Source organism: Fukomys damarensis, unplaced genomic scaffold (genome assembly GCF_012274545.1).
Source record: "Fukomys damarensis isolate Sample0158 unplaced genomic scaffold, DMR_v1.0_HiC HiC_scaffold_1, whole genome shotgun sequence".
In the NCBI taxonomy this organism is placed as follows: Eukaryota; Metazoa; Chordata; class Mammalia; order Rodentia; family Bathyergidae; genus Fukomys; species Fukomys damarensis.
Window position 1 is genome coordinate 49,343,083 of NW_022900913.1, and position 26,671 is coordinate 49,369,753.

At 36.1% G+C, this 26,671-nt stretch overlaps 2 protein-coding genes across 3 annotated transcripts in view; one reads left to right on the top strand and one right to left on the bottom strand.

Annotated features, from left to right (window-relative positions):
- The window catches only part of Srek1ip1 (SREK1 interacting protein 1), a 46,875-nt gene extending 27,718 nt beyond the window's left edge, over positions 1 to 19,157 (bottom strand). Inside the window, exons 1-2 of one of the 2 annotated variants that reach the window (XM_010637236.2) lie at positions 18,925 to 18,990; positions 8,146 to 8,193 (exon numbers count right to left, since the gene is read on the bottom strand). In XM_010637236.2, coding sequence (XP_010635538.1) covers positions 8,146 to 8,193; positions 18,925 to 18,970 — 94 coding nt within the window. In that variant the 5' untranslated portion in view covers positions 18,971 to 18,990. Of the gene's footprint in view, positions 1 to 8,145; positions 8,194 to 18,924 lie in introns of both variants that reach the window. The other variant, XM_010637237.3, reaches the window with a different exon arrangement.
- A 64-nt stretch (positions 19,158 to 19,221) lies between these two features.
- Cwc27 (CWC27 spliceosome associated cyclophilin) overlaps positions 19,222 to 26,671 on the top strand; it is a 179,321-nt gene continuing 171,871 nt past the window's right edge. Inside the window, exons 1-2 of the mRNA XM_010637238.3 lie at positions 19,222 to 19,670; positions 26,352 to 26,448. Coding sequence (XP_010635540.1) covers positions 19,629 to 19,670; positions 26,352 to 26,448 — 139 coding nt within the window. The 5' untranslated portion in view covers positions 19,222 to 19,628. The remainder of the gene's footprint in view (positions 19,671 to 26,351; positions 26,449 to 26,671) is intronic.

The following is a 26,671-nucleotide window of genomic DNA, read 5'->3' on the forward strand; positions in this document are numbered from 1 at the left end:
TCCCTAAAATAACAATAAACTCAATTAAAGCTGAAAAAAAAATCTAAACATCTGAAAGAGTACAAGAAATAATATAATCAGTACCTATAAATATATCACTCAGCTGTTAACATTGTTACATTCATTTTAATTATTTTAAAGAAAAGCTCACACATGTATGCTTGTGTGCATACCCACGAAGTGGCAAAGCTAACATTACCTTTTGAAACTTCCTCAATCCCATTCTGTTTTTATGTCTTCTAAAATAACCACCCTTGGGGCCAGGGATTTAGCTCAGTGGTGTGGAGGCCTGCCTTGTAAGTGCAAGGACCCGAGTTCAATCCCCAGTACCAAAAAATAAGTAAATAAATAAAATAAAATAGCTACACTAATGCTTGTGTCTATTATTCCCACACAAAATGTATTATTCATTTAAAAAAATAAGTGCAATTATACCTATCATTCTGTAGGTTGCTTCTGCCACTCAGTGTTTTGACTTATCTATGTTAACATAAGTAGACGTGATTTTTTTATTTTGCCTAACAAGTAATGTTCCACTGTATAAAAATCATATTCACTTATTTAACCTACAATTGATAGAAACTTAGGACTTACAGTATTTTGCTAATTTCTTTATGCATACACATCAAGTTTTCTCTTCAGTGTTGGCTTTTTGATTTTCTTGACCATGACTGACCCAGATAAAGGCAGTGAGTCACGGGGGCATGCCCTTAGGAACTATATCTGCTCCCTGGCTCCTTCCTCTTGAGTTCTCTCCCTCTCTGCTTCATGACTGCCATGAGGTGAGCAACTCTCTTCCTCCTTTACACAGGCCCAGAACAATCCAACGCGCTGACCAATGACTGAAACCTCTGAAACTGTGAGCCAAAACAAATCCTTCCCCTTTAAGTCAATTTTGGTGAGTATTTGGTCATAGTATTGGAGAATATACCAGTTTTAAAAGCAAAGGACTTGAATAGACAGAAAATAAATATAAATGGCCAGTAAGTACATGAACAAACAAGTCAACATTACTAGGCAAATGCAAATCAAAGCCACAATGAAATACATTTTCACATCTGTTAGGGTGGTCTGAAATCTCACAGCATTTCTGACACCAAATGTATGAGTTTTTTCACACCAATACCCAGTTCTCCAACTATATGGACACTAACTGGGAATCCACCAATTATATTCATTTCTGACAACACCTGGAGTTAGCACAGACCCCATGGGTTAAGTGCTCAGACCCATAAGACTTCTTTACTTCAGATACCACCCATACTTCTGACTGGTCAGCTATAGTCAGCTATAGTCAGGGAGTTCCCACAATCCCCTCCTCAAGTTTGGTCATTTGCTAAAATAGCTCTCAAAACTGAGGAAAACAGAGCAGGGGATTTAGCTTAGTGGTGCCGCACCTGCCTCACAAGCTCAAGGTTATGAGTTTGATGCCTAGTACAAACAAAACAAAACAAAAAAACCCTCTGGTAAACGGCTTACTTACTATGAACAGTTTGTTATAATGTAAATAACTCTGAGACAGCCAAATGGAAGAAATGCTTTGAGAAAAGTGTGAGGAAGAGCTTGTGGTGTCCAGGCTCTCTCTGCATATGGCATACTCAGCACTTCAATGTGTTCACTTATCCAGAAAGTCTCAAACCTTGTAGTTCATGGGTTTTGTTTGGTTTTATGTACTAGGGATTGAAGGCAGGGCCTGAACACTGAGCTACAAACCCTACCATTTCTCATTTTGAGACAGGGTCATGCTAAGGTGTCCAGCATTGCCTTGATCTTGTGACCCTTCTACCTCAGCCTTCTGAGCCACTAGAATTAAAGGTGTGTGCCACATATCAGGTTAATTTGGGGGTTTTTATGGAGATTCCTTTACTTAGCATGAATAAGTGGTTGACAATCAGTGAGTGAGGTCAACTATTAGCCCCTCATTTCTCCCAGCCCCAGAAGGTTAAAGGCAGGCCTGAAAGTTCCAACCTTATAAATCATATGGTTGGTTCCTCTGGCAACTAGCCCCCATCTTAAAGCTAACTAGGGGTCCAGCAAGAGTCAGCTTATTAGAATAAACTCAGGTTTGGTTGAAAAGGACTTGCTATGAATAACAAAAGATTCTCCTATTAACCCTAACACTCAGGAAATTCCAGGAGTTGTAGAAGTTATGTGGAATCATAGCCCATTATCAAATATATGTATTATCATAGATAGAATTAAAAAAATAGATGTAGAGAAATTGGGAGTACAGTTTTAGCATATTTTACACTAGAGTAAGAATGCTGTAGAAAACAGTTTAGTGGTTTCTTAAAACGCCAATAGATGACCCAGTAATTCCATTCCTAGGTACATAACTAAGAGAATGAAAAACAGGAATTCAGATAGGAGCGGCATTATTCATAACAGCGAAAAGGTAGAAACAACCAAATATCAGATGAATAGATAAATAAAATATGGTATATTCATACAATGAAATATTATTCACCTATAAAAAATGTTACAATGCATGCCACAACCTGGATGAGCCTTAAAAATGTTATGCTAAGTGGGAAAAAACAGATACAAAAGGAGATATATCATATGTTATGGTTCATATCTAGATGCCCCCCTAAAGCTTCATGTGCTCATAGGTGTGGCTTTTGAAAGGTGACTAGATCATGAGGGCAGTATAGTTGATTTGCTCTTAGGATGTGGAGGCTGGTTGAAAGATACAGGCACCTCAGGAATGATTTGGAAGGGCGTATTTCCCTCCCTGGCTCCTCCCTTCTCTCTCTGCTTCCTGGCTACCAAGTGACATGAGCAGCTCTCCTCTGTGCAACACCTTTCCACAATGCCACCGACCATGTAGGGACTGAAACTCCTAAACTTTGAGGCAAAATAAATATCTCCTCCTTTAATTGGATGGTGTGGATACTGAGTCCCAGCAAGGAGTGAGTAAGTGAGTGACACTCACCTGATCATTAACTTTCTCTCCCAGTCTTTTTACTGTAGCTTCTGAAACATTTAATCCCTGGTAGACAAACTGCCCACCTGTTGGCAGAATGCTCCCTTCTAAGAAAAATTTGTTTAAAAGAAATTTGGCTCTTCCATGAGGATATTTCTCTATAGTTATCACCTTTTACCTTGGTACTACTAACTGTACTTTTGAGGCTTCTCAACACTGTTTTCCATTTGCACTCCTTTACTCTCCATTCCCCCGCAGTTGAACAGCCTCACTCATTGAGATATTTGAAACTCTATCCTAAGCCCTGACATAAAACTGGATGGACAGCCTAGGTCGTTGGATGGCTCTTCTCAACACTGATGTTCTAGATTCCATGGCCACACTACCTCCCCTGCCACTCTTGCATCTCTACAATTTTTTGCCCCAATATTTCTTCCTTTTAAACTTGCCTTTTCTCACACCTTTACATCAAACTCACTCACTATAAAGACAATTCTGCATCCTGACACAGATATCAAATTGTTATTACTACCAGGCAATATCTTCTCCTACTTTCTGTCTCCACACCTAAACATATCTATACTTATGAGTTTTCCTCAAGCTCAAGGGGTACCCTTACCATACCTCTTAGAGGAACACGCTTAATCTTCTCCTTCAACTGATATCTGTAACTATCTCCTTCAATGACCTCTTGATCTATATCAAAATCTTGTAACTTAAAAAAAAGATCCATATTCTTTAAAGCATTACTAAATATGTTTCCTATCATTCTCATGTAAATTTATTTAAAATGGATACTATATTGACGTTTTCTACTTTATCTTGCTCTTCAGACTGGAATCTAGTTTATTTCAGACCTATAATTCTACTTAAATTAAACTGATAATGCTAAGATTAGAGAAGCACCCTACCTGCCAAATCCAATGAATATTTTTCAATTCATTTCTTACAGACTGCATCTGACAATTTCCTGTTTTGAAAATCTTTGCTCCTGTGGCTTATGTGATGCTGCATACTCTTGCTTCTCCTGGCATTGGATCTTTTTAGTCACTTTTCCCTCAGCTCAGCTCAGTTGATATTTTACTCCACTAGTTGATATTTTACTTGTCAAGGGTCTGCTATTGATTATTCTAAAACTTGTTTAAATATCACTTAGATAAATAAAAGAAGAATCTAGAAAAAAAGGATGGCTTCTATGTAATAAAAGCTATACTTTTGGAAAGACTTGATTTAAATGAATTGTTTTTACAAAGCTCTTGTCAAATTAGGCATTGACAAGAAAACTATAAAGATAGGGCAAAACTCTAAAACAATGAGAAGGTACCTGCTTTTCAAAGGGGGTATCACTGGCATTTTGGGCCAGAAAATTCTCCATTGTGCTATAGGATAACATGTTTAACATGTTATAAGATGTTTATAATCACTGAGCCCCACATAATAAGTATCATAGTGTTCCACCCTAAATGTCTCCCCACCCCTCATGACTGTCAACTAAAAACTGCTCTCACAGATTTCTACTTGAGATTTAATGGCAGAAGAATTATGCACTCGGTTTTCTTTGTAAGTAGTTCAATTTGTCCCTCTTTGAAGAAACAAATTATAAAAAATAGAAAAGGTATTTGAGATGTGGGTGGGGTATACACACACAGAAAAAACACGTAACACCAATAAGCAGACTCACAGGCAAAGAAGGGGTTATGTGAGTACTCTGCATCAATAGTTAGCTCATTAAGGACATATTCCTAAGTGAAATTAATAGAAAACACATGTGTAAATACTGTATAGTTTCTCTGGTGTGATAAACTAAAAGTGGAAATAAGGATGAAAATGTATAATTGATATTGTGAAATAGGAAGAAAATGTCTAAAGGAGTAGAAGTGGGAGGGGTAGGGGAAAGGCAAGAAGGGAAAAGAAAAAAATACAGGAAAAGGAAAAAAAATGGAAACAAAGTATTTATAAATAGGGAAGGGTGGAGGACATGAAGGAAGTCCAGGTGAATGGGGAAAATATAAGAAACAAGATATGCCATGTAAAGGTACAAGATCCCAATGATGAATGTAACTGTACTGCATACCTAAAATGTACTAATTTAAAAAATTAGCATCTGGAAGTTAAATAAAATCTTAAAGGTATTTAAGTATCTACTTTTATTTCTAGGTGCTGGGATCAAAAGCTCAACTACTGAGTCTATCGTACAGAGCTATTTAATCAGATCACAATTACCTGAGTAGTCTGTGGAAAAAGTTAGTGTCTTGTGTACTTCTTAGGTATTTTTGTAAGTTGCCAACTTCAGAAAATTCTTTTTTTTTTTTTTTTGGTACTGGGCATCAAACTCGGGTCCTTGCACTTGCAAGGCAGGTGACAAAACCACTGATTTAAATCCCCGGCCCCAGAAAATTCAAATAAATTCTCTCTAGACATAATCCTTTTCTATAAAGGTATAAAGTATTTTGTGGAAAAAATTCTGTTGTTGAAAAAGACAGATCTGTGTTATTTAGTAACATATTTAACTTGAAACCTTTTACAATATATCCACTATTAAAATATACAAACAAAAATATTTTTAATCAAGTATTAAAATTTTTAAAAATATAGTTTATACCATAATTTCATAACAAAAAAGAGATACTACTGTTCTAATTAACTGAAGATTACCCATATTTTGGGGCATTAAAACCATTTCAAATGGTCTTATCTGCCTTTCTCTTCTCTGTATACAATACAAAGATTCTCATAAATAAAAGATAAGATAAGAAAGATAAGTTAACTTTAAAATAAATAAAAAGTAAAAGATAAACTAATTTTTATACATAGTTTCTATTACAAAGACTTGTAAATGGAGAAGACTTTTCATCTCTATCCACTGTAGAGATACAACTTTAACAGAGAACAGAAATATAACTAAATTTTCCCAATAGGAGACAAATTAGAAATAGTACAATAAATAAGATCTGAATAATAAAGCAGAAAGAAATAAACTTTGAAAGATGTTCAAACTACTGACTTGGCTTTTCAAATTCTCATTATTGCAGATATTTCAATTGTTATTTAAAATAAAATAGTAACAAGGATTCTAGATTAACAAATATTTTGTTTCAAGAAAACGAATTTAATTGCTTTCCTGGAAGTCTTGGATTAAAAAACAACCAACTAGATAAACAGATAGATGTCAGTACACAGGGAATTACAACCTAGGTTTTGAGGCATTTTTATCTGCAGGTTGCTAGTCTTGAATAAAGAAAGGAAATATGTAAATGACCAGTGACTGAAATGAAGCAAACAAATTCAAAAACATAAAATATTTCATTTTACTCATTTCTTGCAAACAAGTTTATTCTTTAGTTTTCACTTCTGTAAGGAGTATGTGCACCTATGCACCCACTTTTTACTTGGGCACCCTTCCCTTGAGCCAGGTTTGAGCTTTGCTTGGCTGCATGTAGTTTGTTCTCTTGCCATGGACCTACTGTATCTTTCTGATGGAAACACACACACGCTGAGTGCTCTTTTATCCTATAGTCTCACACAGAAATCTTTTTGTTAAATCAGCCTTACTTTGTTAAAAAAAAAAAGCTTCAATGAATTGCAGTATTCATAACAATACAGGTCTCCAAAAAAACTAAAAAAAAAAAACTGAAAATGCTGTTGCAAATAGCTATTAGTAAAGCTTTAGGACTGTTACATTTAACTAGAGAAATGATATTTCTTTACAGCATGAAATTTCAAATTATAAATACATAAATTGCATATAATTACACATACTTAAATTTACCTTTTCATCCCATTATATTAACCATAATTAAGATTAATGATTGGCTGGGCGTGGTGGCGCACGCCTGTAATCCCAGCACTGGGGAGGCTGAGGCAGGAGGATTGCTGCGAATTCGAGACCAGCCTGGGCTACATAGTGAGTTCCAGGTCAGTCTCAACTACATAGTGAGACTCTGCCTCAAAAAAAAACAAAAAAAAAGATTAATGATTGGTTTTTGTCTATGAACAGAATTCTGGGATCGATCAAACTTTGCTATGGTCTATATCTAGATGTCCCCCTGCGACTCATGTGCTCATAGTCTGGGCTTTGGACCACTGGTGCATGATTCTCATCAAGGGACTAGTCCACTGATTAGTAGCTATAAAGCCTGGTTACAGAAAGTGGGTCACTGGGAGGGCATGGCCTCAGAAGGTCTATCCCTTTCTCTCCTCCTTTGATACCCATCTCTGCTTCCTCACACCCTGTGATAAGCAGGACTCTACCGCCATGCCCTTGGGCCTTACAGCCAGCCAATTATAGAAGAAACCTCTACAAACTGAGCCAAAATAAACTGTTCCTCTTTATAGAGTTGTGGATATCAGGTATTATGTCTTAAAGACAAAGTAACTAAGACCAACTTTTATACAAAGGGATAAATAAATTCAAGAAATATAAAATCTTCAAAAATAGTTTTCTTTTCTAATTAATTTTATTGGTACATTTAAGGTATATAATATATTGACATTCATCATTGGAAATTTGCACCTTTATGTAATCCATTTTGGTTATTTTTTCCCCATTCCCCTGCCCTCCCTTCACCCCTCTACCACCCCAGCTACAAAGACTTTATTTCCATTTTTTCTTTTTCTCATGTTAATTCCATTCCCATCTTTCTTTTCCTTTACCCCTCCCATTTCCCCTTCATTTGCACCTTTTCTTCCTATTTCACATTATCTATTATATCTTTTAGTCCTTATTGACACTTTCAGTTTCTCACACTAGAGAAACTATTTGGTATTTACACATGTGTCCTATTTATATCACTTAAGAGTATCACCTCAGTGTGCATCCCTTTAGCTATAAATGTCTCTAGTTTCTCATTCTTTATGGCTGAGTAGTACTCAATGCCTTGATTTCCTCATCTAGTGTCCAGGAAAACAAGGAATAAAACACCACACACATACTCCACACACGTGAATATAATTTCCTCAAACTCTTAAATCCTACTATTATTTCTACTTCATGACTCTTTTCTAGTCATCAGATACGTAGCTATCTCCCACTGGTTTACCTAAACGAAGAAAAGGGAATATTTAATGCTAGTGAGAATTTTTGAATCAGCTACACACTTTAGCTTAGGGCTAAAGGACTATACACAGGGCCTCTAAAAACAGGATTTTAAGGCATATGTTCAAAAAGGCAATGTTTCTAGTAAGAGCAATGTACAGAATGTTGCTTTTTGTGTACTTACGATAGCCACATTTTTTACAGCCTGCTCTGACATTGTCCTTGTTGCAACCTGAAATACAATTGGATAACATTTTAGGGAATACATATTTGTAAAAATATAACTTTATCATAAGCAAAAGTAAGAAAATTTCTTTTAACTAATTTTTAAAATTTTATTTTAGATATATATAACATTTATCATAGGGAATTTATACCTGCACATGATATATCTTGCTTTTTCTTTTTTTCCCATTCCCCTCCCTTTAACCTTCCTCTCCTTATTTACAAAAGCTTTGTTTCCATTTTTCCTTCTGTTCTTTTTCTTGTCCCTTCCTTCCTTTCCCTCTCCCCCACCCTTGTTCCCCTTCCCATTTGAACATTTTATTTTTTATTTTTTGGTACCAGGGATCAAACTCAGGTCCTTGTGCTTGCAAGGCAGGTGGTAGAACCTCTGAGCTAAATCCCCAGACCCCTATTTGAACATTTTAAGAAAATTTCTTGAAAAGAAAAAATAAAAATTATCTACAACTCACTTTAGTAACACCAATTACTATCACTATTAAAAATTAATTTACTCAAGCCAATTTACTCAAATTATTTAACATTTACTTCAAGAACATATTTTTTTCCTGATTAAATAGAAACAAGGAATTATGGTCAAGAATTTAAACATTTCAGGAATTCTATGACACTGAGGAAGAAATTTCAGGATACTTTGGTCTGTCTCTCTAATGTATAATAATTATACACATACATATATATGTGTGGGAGCCGGCCATAGCCCGCTGACATTTGACATTGGAAAAATAACTTCTTCTACCATTGAGGCATTGATACAATCTATGACTGTTTGTTTATTTGGCTTTTCTGAGACAGGGTCTCAGCTATGCAGATGAGATTGACCTGGAGCTCACTATGTAATCCAGACTGGTTTTATGGATTACAGGTGTGCACCACCACACCAGGCTCAAGGACCTTGTTAAATTTGTTTGTTCTTTGACCCTGTGATGGGAGGAACCCGGAGATAGCCAAAGATCTGATCTTCTCTGTAAGAGTAAGAAAATCCGGTCTTTGCATAACAATAGTTGCTTGATGCTTCCTGTTGGCCTGCCTTTAAAAGGAGCTGTTTCTGTGTAATAAATCGGACCTCTTGTCTCCACACTATTGAGTGTGCTGTCCTTTCTCAATCCTCACTCCCCAACTCAGGTACGTTCATGTTGTGACGGCTGGACCGCCACATATATGTAAAATTTAATATGTAGATAAATAAGTTAAATGTTTTTCAAAACAACTCTAACTTTCTTAAGGGAATTGATGGAATTTCAGAACATTTATGGTAATTGCTACATACTGTAAGAAATACCCAAATTCAATGCTCAAATTTTGACGAGAAAAGAAATTGTCTCTGATGAATTCTAACAAATTTTTACAAATATTTACAGTACTCTTGTAAATTCAGCACTATGTAAATAATTGTGAAGATAAAAATACTAGGGATGAAATAAAACTAATTTTTCTATTTTACATAAGTTTACCATTTAGTCACCTTTAAACATATAATTTTGTAGCATTAAGTACATTCACAATGTTGTACACCATTATCTATTTCTAAGAGATTTTCATTATCCCAAACACCAACTGTACCCATTTAATAAATGCATGTTCCCTCATCTTTCTAGCCCCTGGTAATTTCTAGTCTACTTTCTGACTCTAAAGATTTGCCACAGATATGGTGAAATCATACAGTATTTGTCCTTTTGAATACAGTTTATTTCCCTTAGCAGAATATTTTCCAGTATCAACTATATTATAGCATGTATCAAAATTGCATTTATTTTTTGTGACTAAATGCTATTCCATTGTATGCATACGTAGTTAAAAGTAATTTGAACTTCCAATAGTGTTGTCAATCAACTATTGAGAGCCCCAGATCAGTATTATACTATTTCCTTAATAAATGATATCTAACTTCTAAACCCTTCAAATAGAAATATCATTTCAATGCAATAATATATCAAAACACATGTAGTACATAATATGAAATGCTCATTTTACATGAGAAATAATTTCAAACTAATTTTTAATAAGAAGTTAAAACACTATTTTTCCCTAATCCTAAATTATTTCTTCAATATACTTTTGAGTTGTTCTAATAAAAGCAGTTCTCCTGTAATGCTTGTTTTAAAAATGCAAATATTGTTTTAATGTAACTGATAACATTACAGAATAATGGAGTAACTTTCACGGGGGAAAAGTTAAGTGAATGTAGAAAATTGGATCCAGCTGATGTGAGCTGCCTAGAAATATACAAAACATACACACATATTCAAAACATCTCCAGCAACCTTAGTTCACCTCAGTATTGTGAACAGCACACATCCGCATCTGGTGATACAACCTTTCATCAAATTCACGTCTACACTCTCCTCCTACCCTTTCATAACAATGCACAAACTAGGTTTTTGGAAGTCTACACTTTAGGTCTTTTTAAAGGTCAAGTACCATATTTATTGTAGTACCTGTGGATTTTTAAATCAATTAGCCTGTAAAAGTGGGCTATTTTTAAAAATTAGGTTCCTATTTATTAAGTGCATCAAAGATAAATTTGCTGAGTATTGTTCCCCATTCTGACTTCCTTCACAAACCATGGCTTTTACTGCTAGTATAAGAATGTATATGTTACTGTAGAATAAAAATGGATTAATATAATCTGAGGTTCTTCCATTATGAAAATAACTGCATATTGGAAGAAAAACAAGCTCTGGATAAATGTTAAGCCTGTTTCCATAGAAACTACAGATGCTGAACAAAACTGCTAAATGCACTATTACTGCTCCTCCAACAGACTAAAAATGTTATGGACACATGTGAAATAATCTCATCTCCATATACACTAGAACTGAACTCATTAATGACAAAAAGCACTAATAAAACTCATCACACAACTATTTCATGTTTTTATAATGAACAAAACATGAAATTGTTTCTGGGCAGGTCACCTTCTTTAATAAAGTTGAGACTTTTATATGTAAAGAAAATAAAAATTAAGAATTCCAAATACAATAACTCCCTATCATCCAGCTTTTGGTGAAAGTAAGATTTCAGCTTCATTTGTTTTTAATTTTCATGACTGTCTAGCCAAGTGAAAGCTTCCATCTGTGACTCTGAATCCAAAACAAATAACACCACAGATCTGAGACAAGTAACATAATGAAATGGGACCAGTTTGTTTTGCTTTAGAAAACCAGCTTCTAGGTGCACTGATGTCACCTGCAGCAGCAATTCTAACCAAGATCATGCCAAATCTTGGATATGGGTTCCTTTGATTGGTTTCTACCTCCTCTTAGGTTCAGTAAACTCTGTTATCTTCCCTTCCTGCTTAAATTAACCAGTACTTTTCTATTGTTTGGCACAAGAGCCCTGCCTAATACAAGTGTACTTGAAATCTATATCAACCAAATAACAAGGCTATTCTGTGAGGCTCTTAGTTAGCTAAATTACTCATTTCCCCAATTTAGGCTCTTATATTGTTATGGCTTATGTCTAGATGTCCCCCGAAAGCCTCATGTGGTATAGGTGGGGCTTTTTCAGAGCTGGCTGGATCTAGAGTGTGTGATGATGGGATTAAGGGCGTGTGATTACTAAATTAGTCCACTGACTGGTTTGGCACTTACCCTGTATAAAAGGGGCAGAAAGAATAAAGTAGCTTGGACTTCTTTGCTACTTTGTTCTTTTCCATGAACTGTTTCTCCTCTGAGAGGCTCTCTGTTATGCCACCCTTCCTTGGAGCCAGCCAATTTTGGACTGAAACCTCTACAAACTATGACCCAAAATAAACCTTTCCTCTTTTAACTTTAGGTATTGGGTATTCTGTCCTAGCAACAATAAAGTAACTAAGATACAGTTCTTTTTTCTATTCATTTCTGAAGTTCGGTAAAGTTATTCAGAGTAAAATATCTGCACCCATCAAAGTTTTTCTTTCTAATCATGACCTGCAATCTAAATGCCATTAAAGAAAAACATATGTTTGACCACGGGGGGAAGAAGCCTGAATGGCAAATCCACCAAAAGAAACAGAAAGGCACTTGAATACTTGCGAAAAAATGTGCAATTCATAAAATCAACAAAACACAATTATTTCCATGGGGTAAAACCCAGGAAATCATTTAGAGAAAAAAAATCAATAACCTTAGGAGAAAAAAAAAAGGGGGGGTCAAAGGATCTGAACAGAAAGTTCACAGACAAGCAAAAGAAATGACAACATATAAAGAGATGCTCAGTAGTAATTACAGTAACTGAAATGCACATTAAAAACTACACTGGGATTCCATTTCACTTATCAGAGTAGCAAAGATTAAAAAAGGTTGAAGGCAGTGTTGGAAAAGGATACTCCTTTCAACACTGCTGGCAGGAGTATAAATTAGTATGGTACCATAACTGAAAGGAAAGCTGAGCTGGCATAATCTGTCAAAACTAAATGTATACTCTGCTTTAATCCAGCAATTAATCCTCCCAATTTACTTGCATTAATATATACTAACATATATAAAGCTACTCATGACAGCAGTTTTTGTTTTTTTTTGTTTTTTTTTTTTTTTTTTCTGAGACAGGGTCTCACTATGTAGTTGAGAGTGACCTAGAACTCGCTATGTAGCCCAGCCTCCCGGGTACTGGGATTACAGGCGTGCGTCACCACATCTGGCCAGCACTCTTTGTAATCATAAAATAATGTAAATAATTTAAATATCTATCAATATGGCACTGACAATATGACAAAATAAATTATAGTACAAAAGGATGAAGATGGTTTTTAATGATTTGTGATAATCTCGATAGATGATAAAGAGAAAAAAGCAAGATGTAGAACCGTGCTTAGGGTACACTGTCATTGTAAAACAGGAAAGAAATTTATTTTTATTGCAATTATTCTTTTTTTCTTTCTTCTAAGGTCCATCATTAGTATTTTACCACATAATGTACAATATATGTCAAAATTCTTCAAGCTTTACTTTATTTGTGCACTTTTTAAATCCATGTAAAGTAGCACAGAAGGTAATGGTAGGACCGAAGAGGAAAAGAGAAGGATCAGAGAAGATCAGAAAGAAGGGACAAAAAGAAATGAAAAAAGAGAGAGAAGGGCAAGGAGACCTTCACAGCTGCCTCAGGTCGCAGTCGTCCCCAAGGGAATCCTAAACCGTCACATTTGACCTAAGTTGAGTTCCTTGGAATTTTATATCATCTATGCTTTCAAAGTCAGTAATTTAATCACTGGGAACTTTAACAGGGATGCTAAGAACTTAGTATTATAGTTTAATTATTGTCCATTTTGGATTTTGGAGATAACGGTATAAGTTTTCTCTAGACTCAAATATTTTGTATAATCACTTAAACTGAAAAGTAAGCAGCTGAAGCAACTAAATTGTCTTTGTATTAAGTAATTAGTAATTGCAGTCGTCTCAGTCACAAGATGCATGCTTTCCACTTTTAATTTGATTAGATTCAATTGGCTTGGACTAGATTCCTTTTGTTTCAAAACAAGTTTTACATACGGTTATTCCATTGTGGTTTTAGTTAAAATAATTTGGGGATCCTTAAACAGAACAACAATTTCTTGAGTTTGTAAACTTTAAACTGTGGCTAGATCTTATACCATATAGGTGCTAATATCTATATAATATCTATATCTATATCTATATATATCCTATAAAAGTTGAACGTGATGCAAAATTTCAAGTATTTGAAATTTCTTACTGATTTAGATTAATAATTTATATGTACATATCTTTCTTTGGAATTCAAATATTGTACAAAGACATAGTAGAAATAGAATTAGATTTTTTGTGAATTTAAAAAATAGGCTACATGAATTCCTTGATGCAGATATTTCAAAAGGGCAGATGTTTTAACAGTTATAAATATCTCCATAATTATTTGATTCCCAAAAAGTGGAGTAAAAGTAAAAATATCAAAGATCTGTTTAAACAACTGCTATGAAAGAGCTAACATTTAAGTAAATGCATAAGACTCTGTCTTCTACTTGCTTCACAAAATTGTCTATGAAGGAAGAGAAAAACACTATAGGTATTACCTGTTTTAAAATAAGAAAAAATTTAATTTATTATTTAATAAAGCAGAATCAAGATTACTGTCTAGCTAAGTCTGCTTACTTTAACACTATATTTTGTTCAACAACAATTGTAGTGATCAACGCTGTAAATATTTATTTATTATACATATAACTCTGCACTGGATGTTAGAGAAGCCATAAAGATGAATAAAGTCAAATTCCTCAGTAAAGGAGCTATGTTACACTAGATTATTTAGGATAATGCATCCAAAACAGTCAGTACATTAAAAAATGTGCCACGTCATAAAAGACACATAGTTCTGTTAATACACATGAAAAAAGTGCAAGGCAAGACTTTCAGCTAAAAGTCAGGCATGGTGGCAGATGCCTGTAATCTCAGCACTGGGGAGGCTGAGGCGGGAGGAAAGGCCAACCTGGGCTGCATAGTGAGATCATGTCTCAAAAACAAAACAAAACAAAAAACAAAAAACAAACAAACAAACAAAAACCAAAAAACCTTTCAGCTAAAAGACTGGGAAAGGTAGGCATGGACAATGAAAGAGGAATAATACTAACACAGGAACCTAGGTAGGAAAACACGTGAGAGGTTAGTTCACCTTTCTTGCCCCATAGGAGTATGCACAAGAAGAGAAGAGTGGTGGAAAGAACTGACAGGGTAACTTATTTGGTCACTCTCAGGAGTGGAGTATGCATTTCATTGAGGGGGCGGGGGAGAGAGCGCTGGCTTTAAAACATCTAGAAGATTAAGAATCAACTGCTTCATCACAGGCACAAGAAAACTGAGCTACAGAAAGGTTAAGTGGCTGGAAGCGATTTACAGAATTCACAGACATAAGTTTAAAACTAAGTTCCTGTCTCCCAAGAATGACAGAATCAGATACATGATTGAGGGAAATTATTTCAACAGCAGTGGGTAGAATGAACTAGGGAGAAAAGAAATAAACTACAGTTTCGGAGTAAAAAGCAATGGGATGTAGTATTTTAGAATTCTTCTATTACTGAGATGCTATGGTAATGTATACAGTCTTAATCACTTTTGTATGCCAAACTGGAATGATGTGACAATTCACTAGCTTGACTATATAAACTTTGCTGAAGAAACTACCAAAAGAATTATGCCAACCACATCAGTAACATATACTGCTACTTGTGCCATGCTAACTCTTCATGGAGAATAGAGGATTATTGACATGATTTCAACAAATGAGCTAATTTCAACTGTGAATGGAAAAAGCAATTTTCCAAAGAAAGCAAGCTTCATTGAAAACTGTGTTCAAATATCATTTTGCTAATAATAACAACTAAGAGTCTAAGATTTTTCTAAATGTCTACAAAATTTCATTGTGCTACCTACATAATGATTTAAGCTAACACAATGCTATATGGCTGTGGCATGTGATCATAAAAGAGACAAAGTTCTTTTTTATGTGAGGTTTGTGAAAAAACCCTCATTACTTTATAGTCATATCTTGTAATAATCACTAACAGAACTAGCCCAAAAAATGCCAGGCTGAATCCATTATACCGAAAATAAAAGAGCATAACATAATACTTGTTCTCCTTGAAAATCACCTCAAAAGACTTTATGGTGCCTATTTTCCTTTAACACACTGTCTGAATCAATCATCCAAGAAATTATCTTAACATTTTCCACATCTATATTTGCTAACCGTGCTTACATTGTACTTTTTATGGCACCCATCATACCTATTATCTCTACTTTCAATAGGTTTAAACAGTTTATTTGTGTTCTGCCATCTAGCTTAATGGCACAATTTAAGATTATTATACTTTAAGGAATTATTTTGAATTGAAAGAAGGTTAATATATCTCTAAAACTAGTCTACATTTAAGGGAATTTCAAACATGGCTTTTAAAAACCACCTTTGTCCTTTCATGCAGTGCATTTTCTTTACTAGCCCACAAAGTTTTATAAGGGCACAGCCTATACCACTGAGTCCCACATAGGTGCTCAAAAAGCTTGCTCAAAAGCTGAGCGTGGTGGCACACATCAGTAATCCCAGTACTCTGAAAGGCCAAGGCAGGAGGATTCCAAGTTCCAGTCCTGCTGGGGCAACCTAGGAAGATTTTGTCTCAAAATATAAAGGAGCTGGGAATGCAGCTGGAAGGCACTGGATTCAATCTTCTGTATTGATTTAAAAAAAAAAAAAAAAAAAAAAAAAGCCTGTTCTAGTAGTGAAAGTAACAGTGACAACAAATGAGCTTTGACTGATCCCCTGGCCTCAATCTCCTGAGTTCTGAGACTAGTGTGTGGGTCAATTTTGGGTGCAGGGTGCATTATGCTTACTGGCATATAAGGGTGCCAAGGCAATCTACTGCATAGGCTTGTCCTCGTCTGTTGGCCTTAGATGTTGCTATTCACCAGGCTTCACTCACAGGCCTTCCCTTCACTCTCCACACCCTCCACCTGAGCAAAATGATCCACTCCCGATGGCTTTAGTTCCTATTGGTTGACACCTATAAACTGAGGTAAAAATATAGTGAATGTTTAAATTTTTAAAAATTTTACAGTAGAAGATACATTACCATTAATCTTCTTCAAAATATTTCCACTTACTTCAAATACACTTACCCCATCATTCTTACTACTTTCTGAAGCAGTTTTGGAAGTCCTCTTTTGTGTCTTTAGGAAGTATGATCAAAACTATGTTGAATGATGGTTTCAATAGTCATCCAAAAGAATGGCAGGTTCCTGTTATGGTGTGTCTTCATCTATCTTATTCATTGGATAGCACACTGTGTGACTTCTGGGTCTTTTCCAAAGTAAAAATGGCCACAAAAGGTAAAGGTTTTGAATGGATTCAGGACTTCAAGGCAGCTACTATAGCAAACTAAAGACAAGAGGATTTTCAGAACTGCTTCAGAAAGTGGCATATGTCTTTCACTATAATGAATCTTCAAAAAAAGTTAACTTTCACCATATTTTTAATGACACCTCATAAAAACACCTTCAACTCTAACTTCTCTAACTGAAAACGATGCCTTGCTGTTAGATGTTTCCATTCTCATTTTGATTAAATTCAACAAACTCCAAACTGAAGTCATCATTATCCCCCCACTCCTAATGTCTTATCAGTAACTAGTCTCATTTGATTTTCTAACAGTGAAATCTAAGTAAATCTCATTTTCCCCTTTACCTTCCCCCCTTGAATCAACAGCCAATTCCCAACGATTCTACCATCAAAAATGTGACTTCAGCCTATCTGCTTCTTTCCTTTCTTTATGAGACCAGAGCTTGGCCAGGCATTATCATAACCCTCCAGAATTACTAACTGCTGACTGCCTTCAAACTAAGAGATAAAATCTGACACAGTCTCTAAGACAAGTGAAATATGGTAAATAGTAAACATTAGCTACTGTTGTCTCTTTAATTTCTCCCTTTTTTGCCAATTGTATGCCAAGTGCTATCTACAACAAACATCTTTCTTTCACTCTTCTCATATGTGCTCTTTCTTTACACATCCAGTCCCTCCAATTGCAATCTTCTCTCTTCCTCCACTTTACTCTTCTCCAAGGTATTTTAGGTCTCATCCTAAACATTACAACTTCTGGAAAGTCCTTCTAACCCCTCCCCATACACAGTTATTAGGTGTTTTCCAGGCTTTGCATTTTCCTTGCCATAGCTATTCCCATTTTCTGTAAAGTTTTTTCTCTTCACTGCTAATTCATGAATTCCTTGTCAAAAGCAACTGGTGTCTACCTTTGTCACCACTATATTCCCAGTGCCTACTTAGGGCACTGTCTGGCATGCACTTCTTTATTAAGAACATACATTTCCTATCTCACAGCTCCAAATGTGCTGCCCTTCAAACTGCAATTGGTAGAAAAACAAAGTCTTCCTATAACAGTTATCCGTAGAAAGGTTCGAAAAAGGCTGTCACAAAGAACCTGGTCAAACAATACTGGGAAAGGCAGGTTTAAGTAAAGCTAGGGATTCTGAAACATAATACAGTACTTGTCATTATCTTTTCTACAATAAAGTGCACTGTCAATCTCCAAATTGGGGGATGGTGTATTTCTCAAAATATCTCCTACAACTACTGTTCTGCAGATCACATCGAGGCAATGCTGTTTTAAAGAGGTGTCTGCCCCTACCAGAACTTCCAGTAGGCTGGGAGTCATGGACAAGAACATTCCTGGAGTATTATTTTGAAGACTAGCCTGTTTTTAGGTTCAGTAACCTATGGACAAAGAAATTGAAAGCTGTAAGAAACCTTAAAAAAAAAATTCAACAAATGTCCTTTTACTGATATGGTAACTGAGGCTCAGACAGGCAAAGGAAACGGCCTACTGCCACACCACAATTGCATACAACAGCAAGAGCCAGAAGTTAACCGCAGAGGCGCGGTCGGTCGCTAGGACTTTCAATACAAACAATGCCATGGTTTCCGGGTACTCCAAGTGCCCTCACCTCAAATTTTATATTTAAGCTATATCAAAGTCAGTGCTTCTTGGCTGCTTGCTCTCTTAGGCCCGCAGTTCCCAACCCGTCACTCTTCTCTCCTTCCCGTTTACACACTTTCTCCATAATCCTGTGCAGCTGGAACATGACAGGGGATGGAAGGAATGGTTTCTTTCCTTCAGTCTTGTAGTGTAAATTTTTTTCATGTAAACCAACCAAATCTGTTCATTTTAAGACCTCCGCCTTAATACCTTCAGGTACGACTCCCTGCCCCACCGCGTCCTACATACACTCCCGATCTGCTCCCTTCCTCGCTCGGAATTGCGGTCCCGCCATTAGTTTTCACCTGGGACTGCCATTACGCTGGTAAGAGGGATCGTCGGAGCTTGGAGCTTTCGAAAATACGTTTGCTTCCGGCCGGCTGTGAAGGCAAAGCTCAAAGAGGCCTCCACCACCCGCCTCAAAGAGCTTTCTCCACTGCAGGGAACGACGCTGTAAATGTCCGGGAGGACGGAACCAAGTATCCGTGGATGCAGTTTCCACACGAGTCCTATTGTAGACTGCGCATGGTCTGAACTATTATTGCCAGTTTGTGGGGGGAGGGTACGACCTGCAGACACGTGAAGCAAATACCACTAAAATTTATGGATTGCTCCTCTTAATATTGTTACAAATTACGTTGCAAGTTACCTTAAGTTATGAGAACTTTATAATATTTTCTTGCTTCCAGTAAGATATAGGAATCCCCGTTTTCGGGGTTAGCGGTGTTCAGGTCCGGCAGCAACATGGCGGCGTGCGTGAGGGGCTAGCTTTGGTACCCGGTAGTGTTTGGTGTCCCTGTTTCGAGAGATATCTGAGTGAAGCTTTCCCAGACTATCAACTTCAGGAGTCGTGTACTAATAAGTGGACAGCTTTAGTGACCGGTTTGCCCTCGTATCTTCTGCCGTCCGCTTGTATTGGGGAATAAGAAGCAGAGTCCGAACCACTGACTAGGATGAGCAACATCTACATCCAGGAGCCTCCCACCAATGGGAAGGTGAGAGCCTAACCCAGGCTACCTGGGCTCCCCGAGTGAGGGCTCCCGGAGTGAGAGCTCCCGGATTGGGGGAGGGGGTGTGTTCAGGCATTTTGGCTTTGGAAAGATCAACAAACGTGGACCTTACCGCCTAGGGACAGTGTTGCATCTAATACACTGACGTTGGCGCTTTTCAGTGTAAAGTTGAAAAAGTCCTGAAGTGGAGAAGATTAGCAGCTTCCCCCAACCCTGTTTCCTGCTTTCATTCAACTCATGCGGGCGTCTACTAGTATCACTGGTTTTTGAAAATGCTTTTTTGAGTATGCTGTATTCTTTGCTTAATTTGGAGATCACTCTTCATCCTCTATACAATCACTGATTATCTGCTAAGCACCGGGCATTATACTAGACGCTAGGGATACAGCGCTGGATGGGGAATGATCTCGTTGTTACCCTGGAAAAGCTTATAGTTTAGTTTGGGAGACATGCAAGAAAAACCTTTTGATATGTCTGATAGGTGTACTTTTGGAGAGAACGGAAGAGTGTGCAGCTGGGAATGTTGGGAAAAACATTTTCTCTTTGAGCTGGCTATAAAATGAATTGTCAAAGAAAACGGGTTATGGGCAGTGTTACTACATTAGAATGGGAGCTGATTGTATGATGATTTCATGGCAAGATATGATGCTTCCCATCCAAAGTGTTTGTATACAGTCTGAGGCCAAGAAATCAATTGTGAAATAAATGTCACCAGAATTCTTGACCAAAAGCCAAGCTATATCATATATGAAATGTGATGAACAAGCACAATGGAGGAGGTAGTGAGACTGAAGTATATAGTTGGACTAAGAGTGTAGCTCAATTATAGAGAATGTGCAAACACAGAGCCCTATGTTCAATCCTATGCATGCATATAATACATATATATATATGAACATATATATATGTATTATATATGTATTTAGAGAATAAATTACACTTATATAAAATACAAATTTGTATGATTTTATCGTAAGTCTTTTATATAATCTTTTCTTCACTGAGGACGACTTGAAAGCAAAACAAAAATACCGTAGTTACCAGCAAGAAATATTTAGTGAGTATCTTGGGCAGTACAATTCTCTGAATTATTTGTTTTTCAAACTTTTCTTAAGCATTGTAGATTAGCATCCCCACCCTACCCCACTCTCACCAAACCCCATCCCACAAACTCACTACCTAACTCCTCATATTTCCAAAATCCCAGATGTTAAACATTGATAGAGCTAGAAGAGATTGTTGATTCTACCAGACCAGGACCTTCAAACTGGCTGTTCCTCTTTCTAGTGTGCTGTTATACTTGCTCACATGTAACAAGGGCTTTCATATATATTTTCAAAGAAGTAGCCTCAATCATGCCCTGCATTCCAGCACTTTCTGCTCCTCTTAACCTATTTAGTTTTTCTGTGGTGTCTATTATTTGTTTATTGTATCCTCTCTTTCTCATCCCCTTATACAATAGAAATATAAGGACAAATACCTAGAAGAGTGTCTAACACATAGTATGAAGAGTTCAAATATGTACTGAAAGAAAGAATAGGGGATGAATGAATTAATACTATATTTTTCTTAGCTTCTGAAAAGTATTAAACATCTGTGAGTTTGAGGTTATGCTGTTGCCACTGGCCAAGGGCAAATTTACTTGTCTTACTTTAGGCAACAACCCCCCCCCTTTTGTTGAGTGTAGAATTGTCTTTATATAAAAGATATAATGTTATTATAATATATAAGTAATAAAACTTCCTTTTAATATTTTTATTATAACATTTTTAAAAGGTAATAAAAAAGGCAGGCTGAAGGTTGGATATGGCTGCTCTAGAGTGTAATTTGACATAGTCATATAGATGAAAAGCTTTAACAAGGATAAGTTTCTGAATAGAAAGTCATTCATTCAACACTTATTTATGGAGCATCTAGCACATACTAGACTCCTTAGGTTTCAGGGACATACTGGAAGAAAAATCTACCATCATCCTTACTATCATAGAGTCAGTTGAGTGAAATATATATTGAACAGCTATCTATGCAAATAAATGTGTAATTACAGATTGTAATGAATATTTTCTTTTGAGCAGAAACAGGCCAAAGGAGAACATAAGGCATGGTTTATCTAAATTTTCTTCTGAAAATGGTTTGGGACCTTTTTTAGCATAAGCATGACTGAAGATGCTAAAACTTTAAAATTCTGCACTATAGAGTATGGCAAAGATTTTAGCTTGAAAGGAATTTAAAGCAGCTACAGTTACATGTCGGCTCAAAACATGTTTGTTTAGTATTTTCACTGTCTGATAGGTACACTAGGCACACTGTAATACAGAGACATTAGAAATAAATGGGACACTTCGCAAGCGCAAGTTCCCAAGTTCTATCTCTGGTACCAAAAAAGAAATAAATGGGACAGGGCCAGGGATTTAGCTCAGTGGCACTGCATCTGCCTCACAAGAGCAAAGTCCTGAGTTTGATCCTGGTACCAAAAAAAAAAAAAAAAAAAAAAAAAAAAAAAAAAAAAAAAAGAATAAAAGAAAGAAATGGAACGAATTCTTCCCTTCAAAGACCATATTATTGATATAGGAGAACTATAACTCCCAACCTGTAAGGTGTCAAATGTGCCAATTTCATGGTCCCACAACATCGAGGAATGAAGTTCCAAACCAAACGAAGAAGTTAAGAGAGTTTTATTATAAATAAAGAGAGAAGAATAGCTCCTGGATTTCTAGGATGGTTCCCAAATAGGGTGGCCACTGAGACCCTTTGTCTGGGGTGATTTATACAGCAAAGGCACAACATGGGTCAGACTACCATCAACCTATAGGATTACAGGTATCGTTGCTAAACCAGGCATGGTGACAGACACCTGTAATCCCAGCACTTGGGAGGCTGAAGCAGGAGGATTGCTGTAAATTTGATGGTACACTGGGCTATATAGTAACTCCAAAGCAAGCCTTAATTGCTTAGCAAGAGCCCATTTCAAAAAAACAAAACCAAACAAACAAAATGCATAGCTGCTTAGCTAATATTGATCCAGTAGGGAAACAAGCACAGGTGCATGGAAAGGACAAAAGCATTTCTGGGAAGGAATGGGTCCAGGTGCTTTGAATACCCATCTGGGTGACTGATACCTATCTGAACTTATTAGGCCAGGTGGTGCTAATTGCAATATAATCTCAAGTTATTGTTTATCCTTTAGGGAGCCATATAGGCCTGTGTCTTTGTCTTGAAGCCCGGCCTTCTTCAGATATGCCTCTAACCTCAATTCTGATGTCTTTATTTTTCTGCTGACTTTTTTTCTTAAGAGCCCAGTTCCTCTCTGACTGTATATTAATTTCTAACTTAGCTGCCTACAAAATAGTATCAATTTGGTAATTGACATATGGTACCAGTGGTTGAACATTGGATGCTGTTTTTAAATGTGTTGTTTTGTTTAACGCTAGCACTTAAGGATGAGACACAGAAATGTGGCACTTGATAGAAATTTTCTTAAGCATAGCAGGTAATGCATTAAAGATGAAATTTCTACACATTCTGATCACTTAACATAAAGTGTTACTATGTTGTCCTATGTGTAAGCTTTACAAAAGAGATAAAGTAATCATGGCCAAAGGAGGAAGGAAGGATGTCCTTTTTTTATTATTAATTCAGTAGTTTATCAATGAAAAGATTAAGAAACTCTGGTGACCCAACTATATAGGCATTCTTTTTTTTCTAAGTAGCCTGTGGCTAAGACAGAGAGAAATCTATCTATCTATCTATCTATCTATCTATCTACCTATCTTTATATATATAAAACATATATAAATAATGGCCGGGAGTGCGCAGGCGGTGACGGCGCTGCGGTAGTGTAAGAAAAAGATCGTGATGCGAGGACGGGGAATGGGGCGGCCCCGGGGACCGAGGACAGATATACCGGGGCTGGTGCCGCACGACCCGCCTGGATCCTTCCGCGCCCCGCCCCCGTGTGCCCCCAGCCATACATATATATATATATATATATGTATATATATAAACAGAGGGAAGGAAGGAAAAGAAAATTGTAGGATGGACATGTTAACTTACAATGCTCAGGAAAAGTCCAGTAATTAGAATAATAATCAGATATCCCTGTGACTAGATGAGGAAATTGAGTCACTATGAGAGGTCATGCTCAATGTGAAAGAGCTAGTGAGTAGAAGTGTTAGTATTTGAAAGTGGGAAGCTTGATCCCATGGCCTGTGGAGTAAGGGATGATAGGCATTAGCTTGCTCTTTACAATAGTGGCTCTTATGCCAGTGAGTGTATACCTCAGGAGATGTTCTAAACCATATTTGCATTTATTTTCTCCTGCATTGTCTAAGTGCCATGTTTTACATATAAAAAGATCATGAATATTTATTCACTTGCTTGGTCAGTTTTTGCATCATGATGTAATTTTCTTGTTGACTGGCTGATGAATTTACAGACCATGATACCTAGTTTCACTAAACCAGATCTCACAAATTCCACACTGAAGGTAATAGTAATGCAATTTTAAGCAAACCACGATAAAATGGTAGATCTGATGCTTCAGCAGGGGAAATCTGTCAGAAAATTAGAAATTATTATAAAGGTTGTTTAAAGTACATATTTCTATTTGTAACTGCTAGTGGCAATCTATCTTGAAATGTTTATCAGTAAAAGTATAAACCCATTGTTTTTTCAGGACACTTAAATGTTAAGTGTATAGAACAGGAAGACAGACCTCTGTGATTTGAAAGCAACATTATGATTTGAAAGTGAAATTATGACAATATTATATTAAGTGAAAGAAGTCAGACAAAAGACATACTATGTGATTCCATTTACATGAAATATCCAGTTGACAAATCCATCCTGATAGAACATAGATTAGTGGTTGCCAGAGTTAAGGGTAGGGGAAATGAGGAGTGACTGCTAATGGGTACAGTTTCTTTTTAGGATAATGCAATATTCTGGAATTCATGGCAACAGTTGCTTACTCTGTGAAAATACTGAAAAACACTGAACTATTCACTTTAAAAGGGTGAAATTTTTGATATGTGAATTATACCTCAATTAAATGTTATATTTGGGAAAAATTAAATTTATTTTACTGTGTTTATATAATCTTATAAAATTCTTATATTGTATCACTTGTACTACTAGAGTAATGTAATGGTGCATGTATTTAAGTCTACATATTTTGGACATATGAGTTTCAAGCCCTTGCTTTGACTCCCTTTCATCTTCTTTTTGCTAATAAGTTTACACACTTACAAAAAGTTTAGAGATTATTGCTTTAGGGTTAGAAAGAAAAAAAAGACATGTATAGATTCCCTTTAAAAAATGCTTCATTTTAAGTGCACAAGGAAATAATGAAGAAGAACAGGACTTTGTCTTTTTAGTTGTTTTATAGATATATATTTTGTAATATATTTTTGAGATTGGGATGTACATCAGGCCTAATGGAAAAGCAGAAGACATTACATAGTGTTGTTCCAGATAAGTTCTGAGATAAAGGGCATTATCCAGCTTCTCTTTATTGAAAATGTTTTTACTTTCCAGGGGAATGTGAATCAAGTTGTCTTGATTTTTCACCATCCAGCGTCAAAACTTTTCTTTTTAATATTGTTTCACGTTAAAACAAGTTAGGGTTAGTGTTATTCTTGCTCAATTTGGCCAATACAAGATTGCATTTGTCGTACTCATTTTTCACTATTCAAATCATTGTGACCCAGGCAGCCTGACGATTTCTTTTGAGACCTATGGCAGTACCTTAGAGCTTGAAGGACTGCTTTACCAGTGTAGTAGGGAAAACATGGCAACAGTATAATAATACAGAAAAACATATTCTTTATAGCCAGACAACCTTTAGCTGAAATCATTCACTATGAGACCTTGGGCAGACACTTTTTCTGAGAATCTCTGTTTCTTCATAAGTAAAACGAGATTAATGATGCCTACTTTGTATGTGCGGATTAAATGGAATAAGATATGTGATGTGTCTGGCATAGAAGCTGTGACTTGGGAGATGTTCAACACCCCCCCCATTTTGTTTGCTGAAGGAACTGTAATGGATTGAGAAAATCATGCATCCTTCTAATTCTTTTATATTTCCTTAAGAGGTAAAAAAAAAAAACTATTTAAAAATCTACCATAGTGTAGTTATTTTTCACTTCTCCCATTTGTAAATTAGGAATAACATGATTTTAAATGTTATGGTAGAGTAAAAGGGCAATTGTAAATAATTGTCTTATAATAATGTGATGGGGTCATTGCTTTTTTAGTTTTTGAATTTGTTGCACCAATTTTATTGGAAGTGTTGTAATGAAAAACTTAATTACAAGTTTGTATTACTGGGTTTTAGTTTTATTATTCTTTTCTTCCTCCTCTTCCCACTGGAACCTGTTACTAGTTTTTAAATGAATGATTTTTTTTTTTTTTGCTCTGATTAAAAGGTATACTTTTTTCTAAATTCTAAGCTTTTTCTGAAAATGTTATATTGAGTGATCTAAATGTACAGTGAGCTATAGTAAATATTTAAGATTTTGTTGAGTATAGCAACAAAGGCCAAAGTTTCAAATTATTTCTTCTAAAAGTAAAAAATAATTACTGACTGCTACAAATTGCTTAGCTGTTCTGGTAATTGTCAATGAAAATGATATTGTAATATAATGGTGTATTATTTTCTTGCAGGTTTTATTGAAAACTACTGCTGGAGATATTGACATAGAGTTGTGGTCAAAAGAAGCTCCTAAAGCTTGCAGAAATTTCATCCAGCTATGTTTGGAAGGTATTATTTGTTTGTTTGTTTGTTTGATTGTGGTGCTGGAGATTGAACTTAGGGCCTCACACGTAATATGGAAGTGTTATGCCACTGAGCTATATCACCATCCCTTCTTAAATCTTGTTTCGAGACATGGTCTCACTACATCGCCTAAGCTGGCTGCAAACTTTCGATCCTCCTGCTTCAGTCACCTAAATGATTGGGACTACAAGTATGCACTGCAGCATCT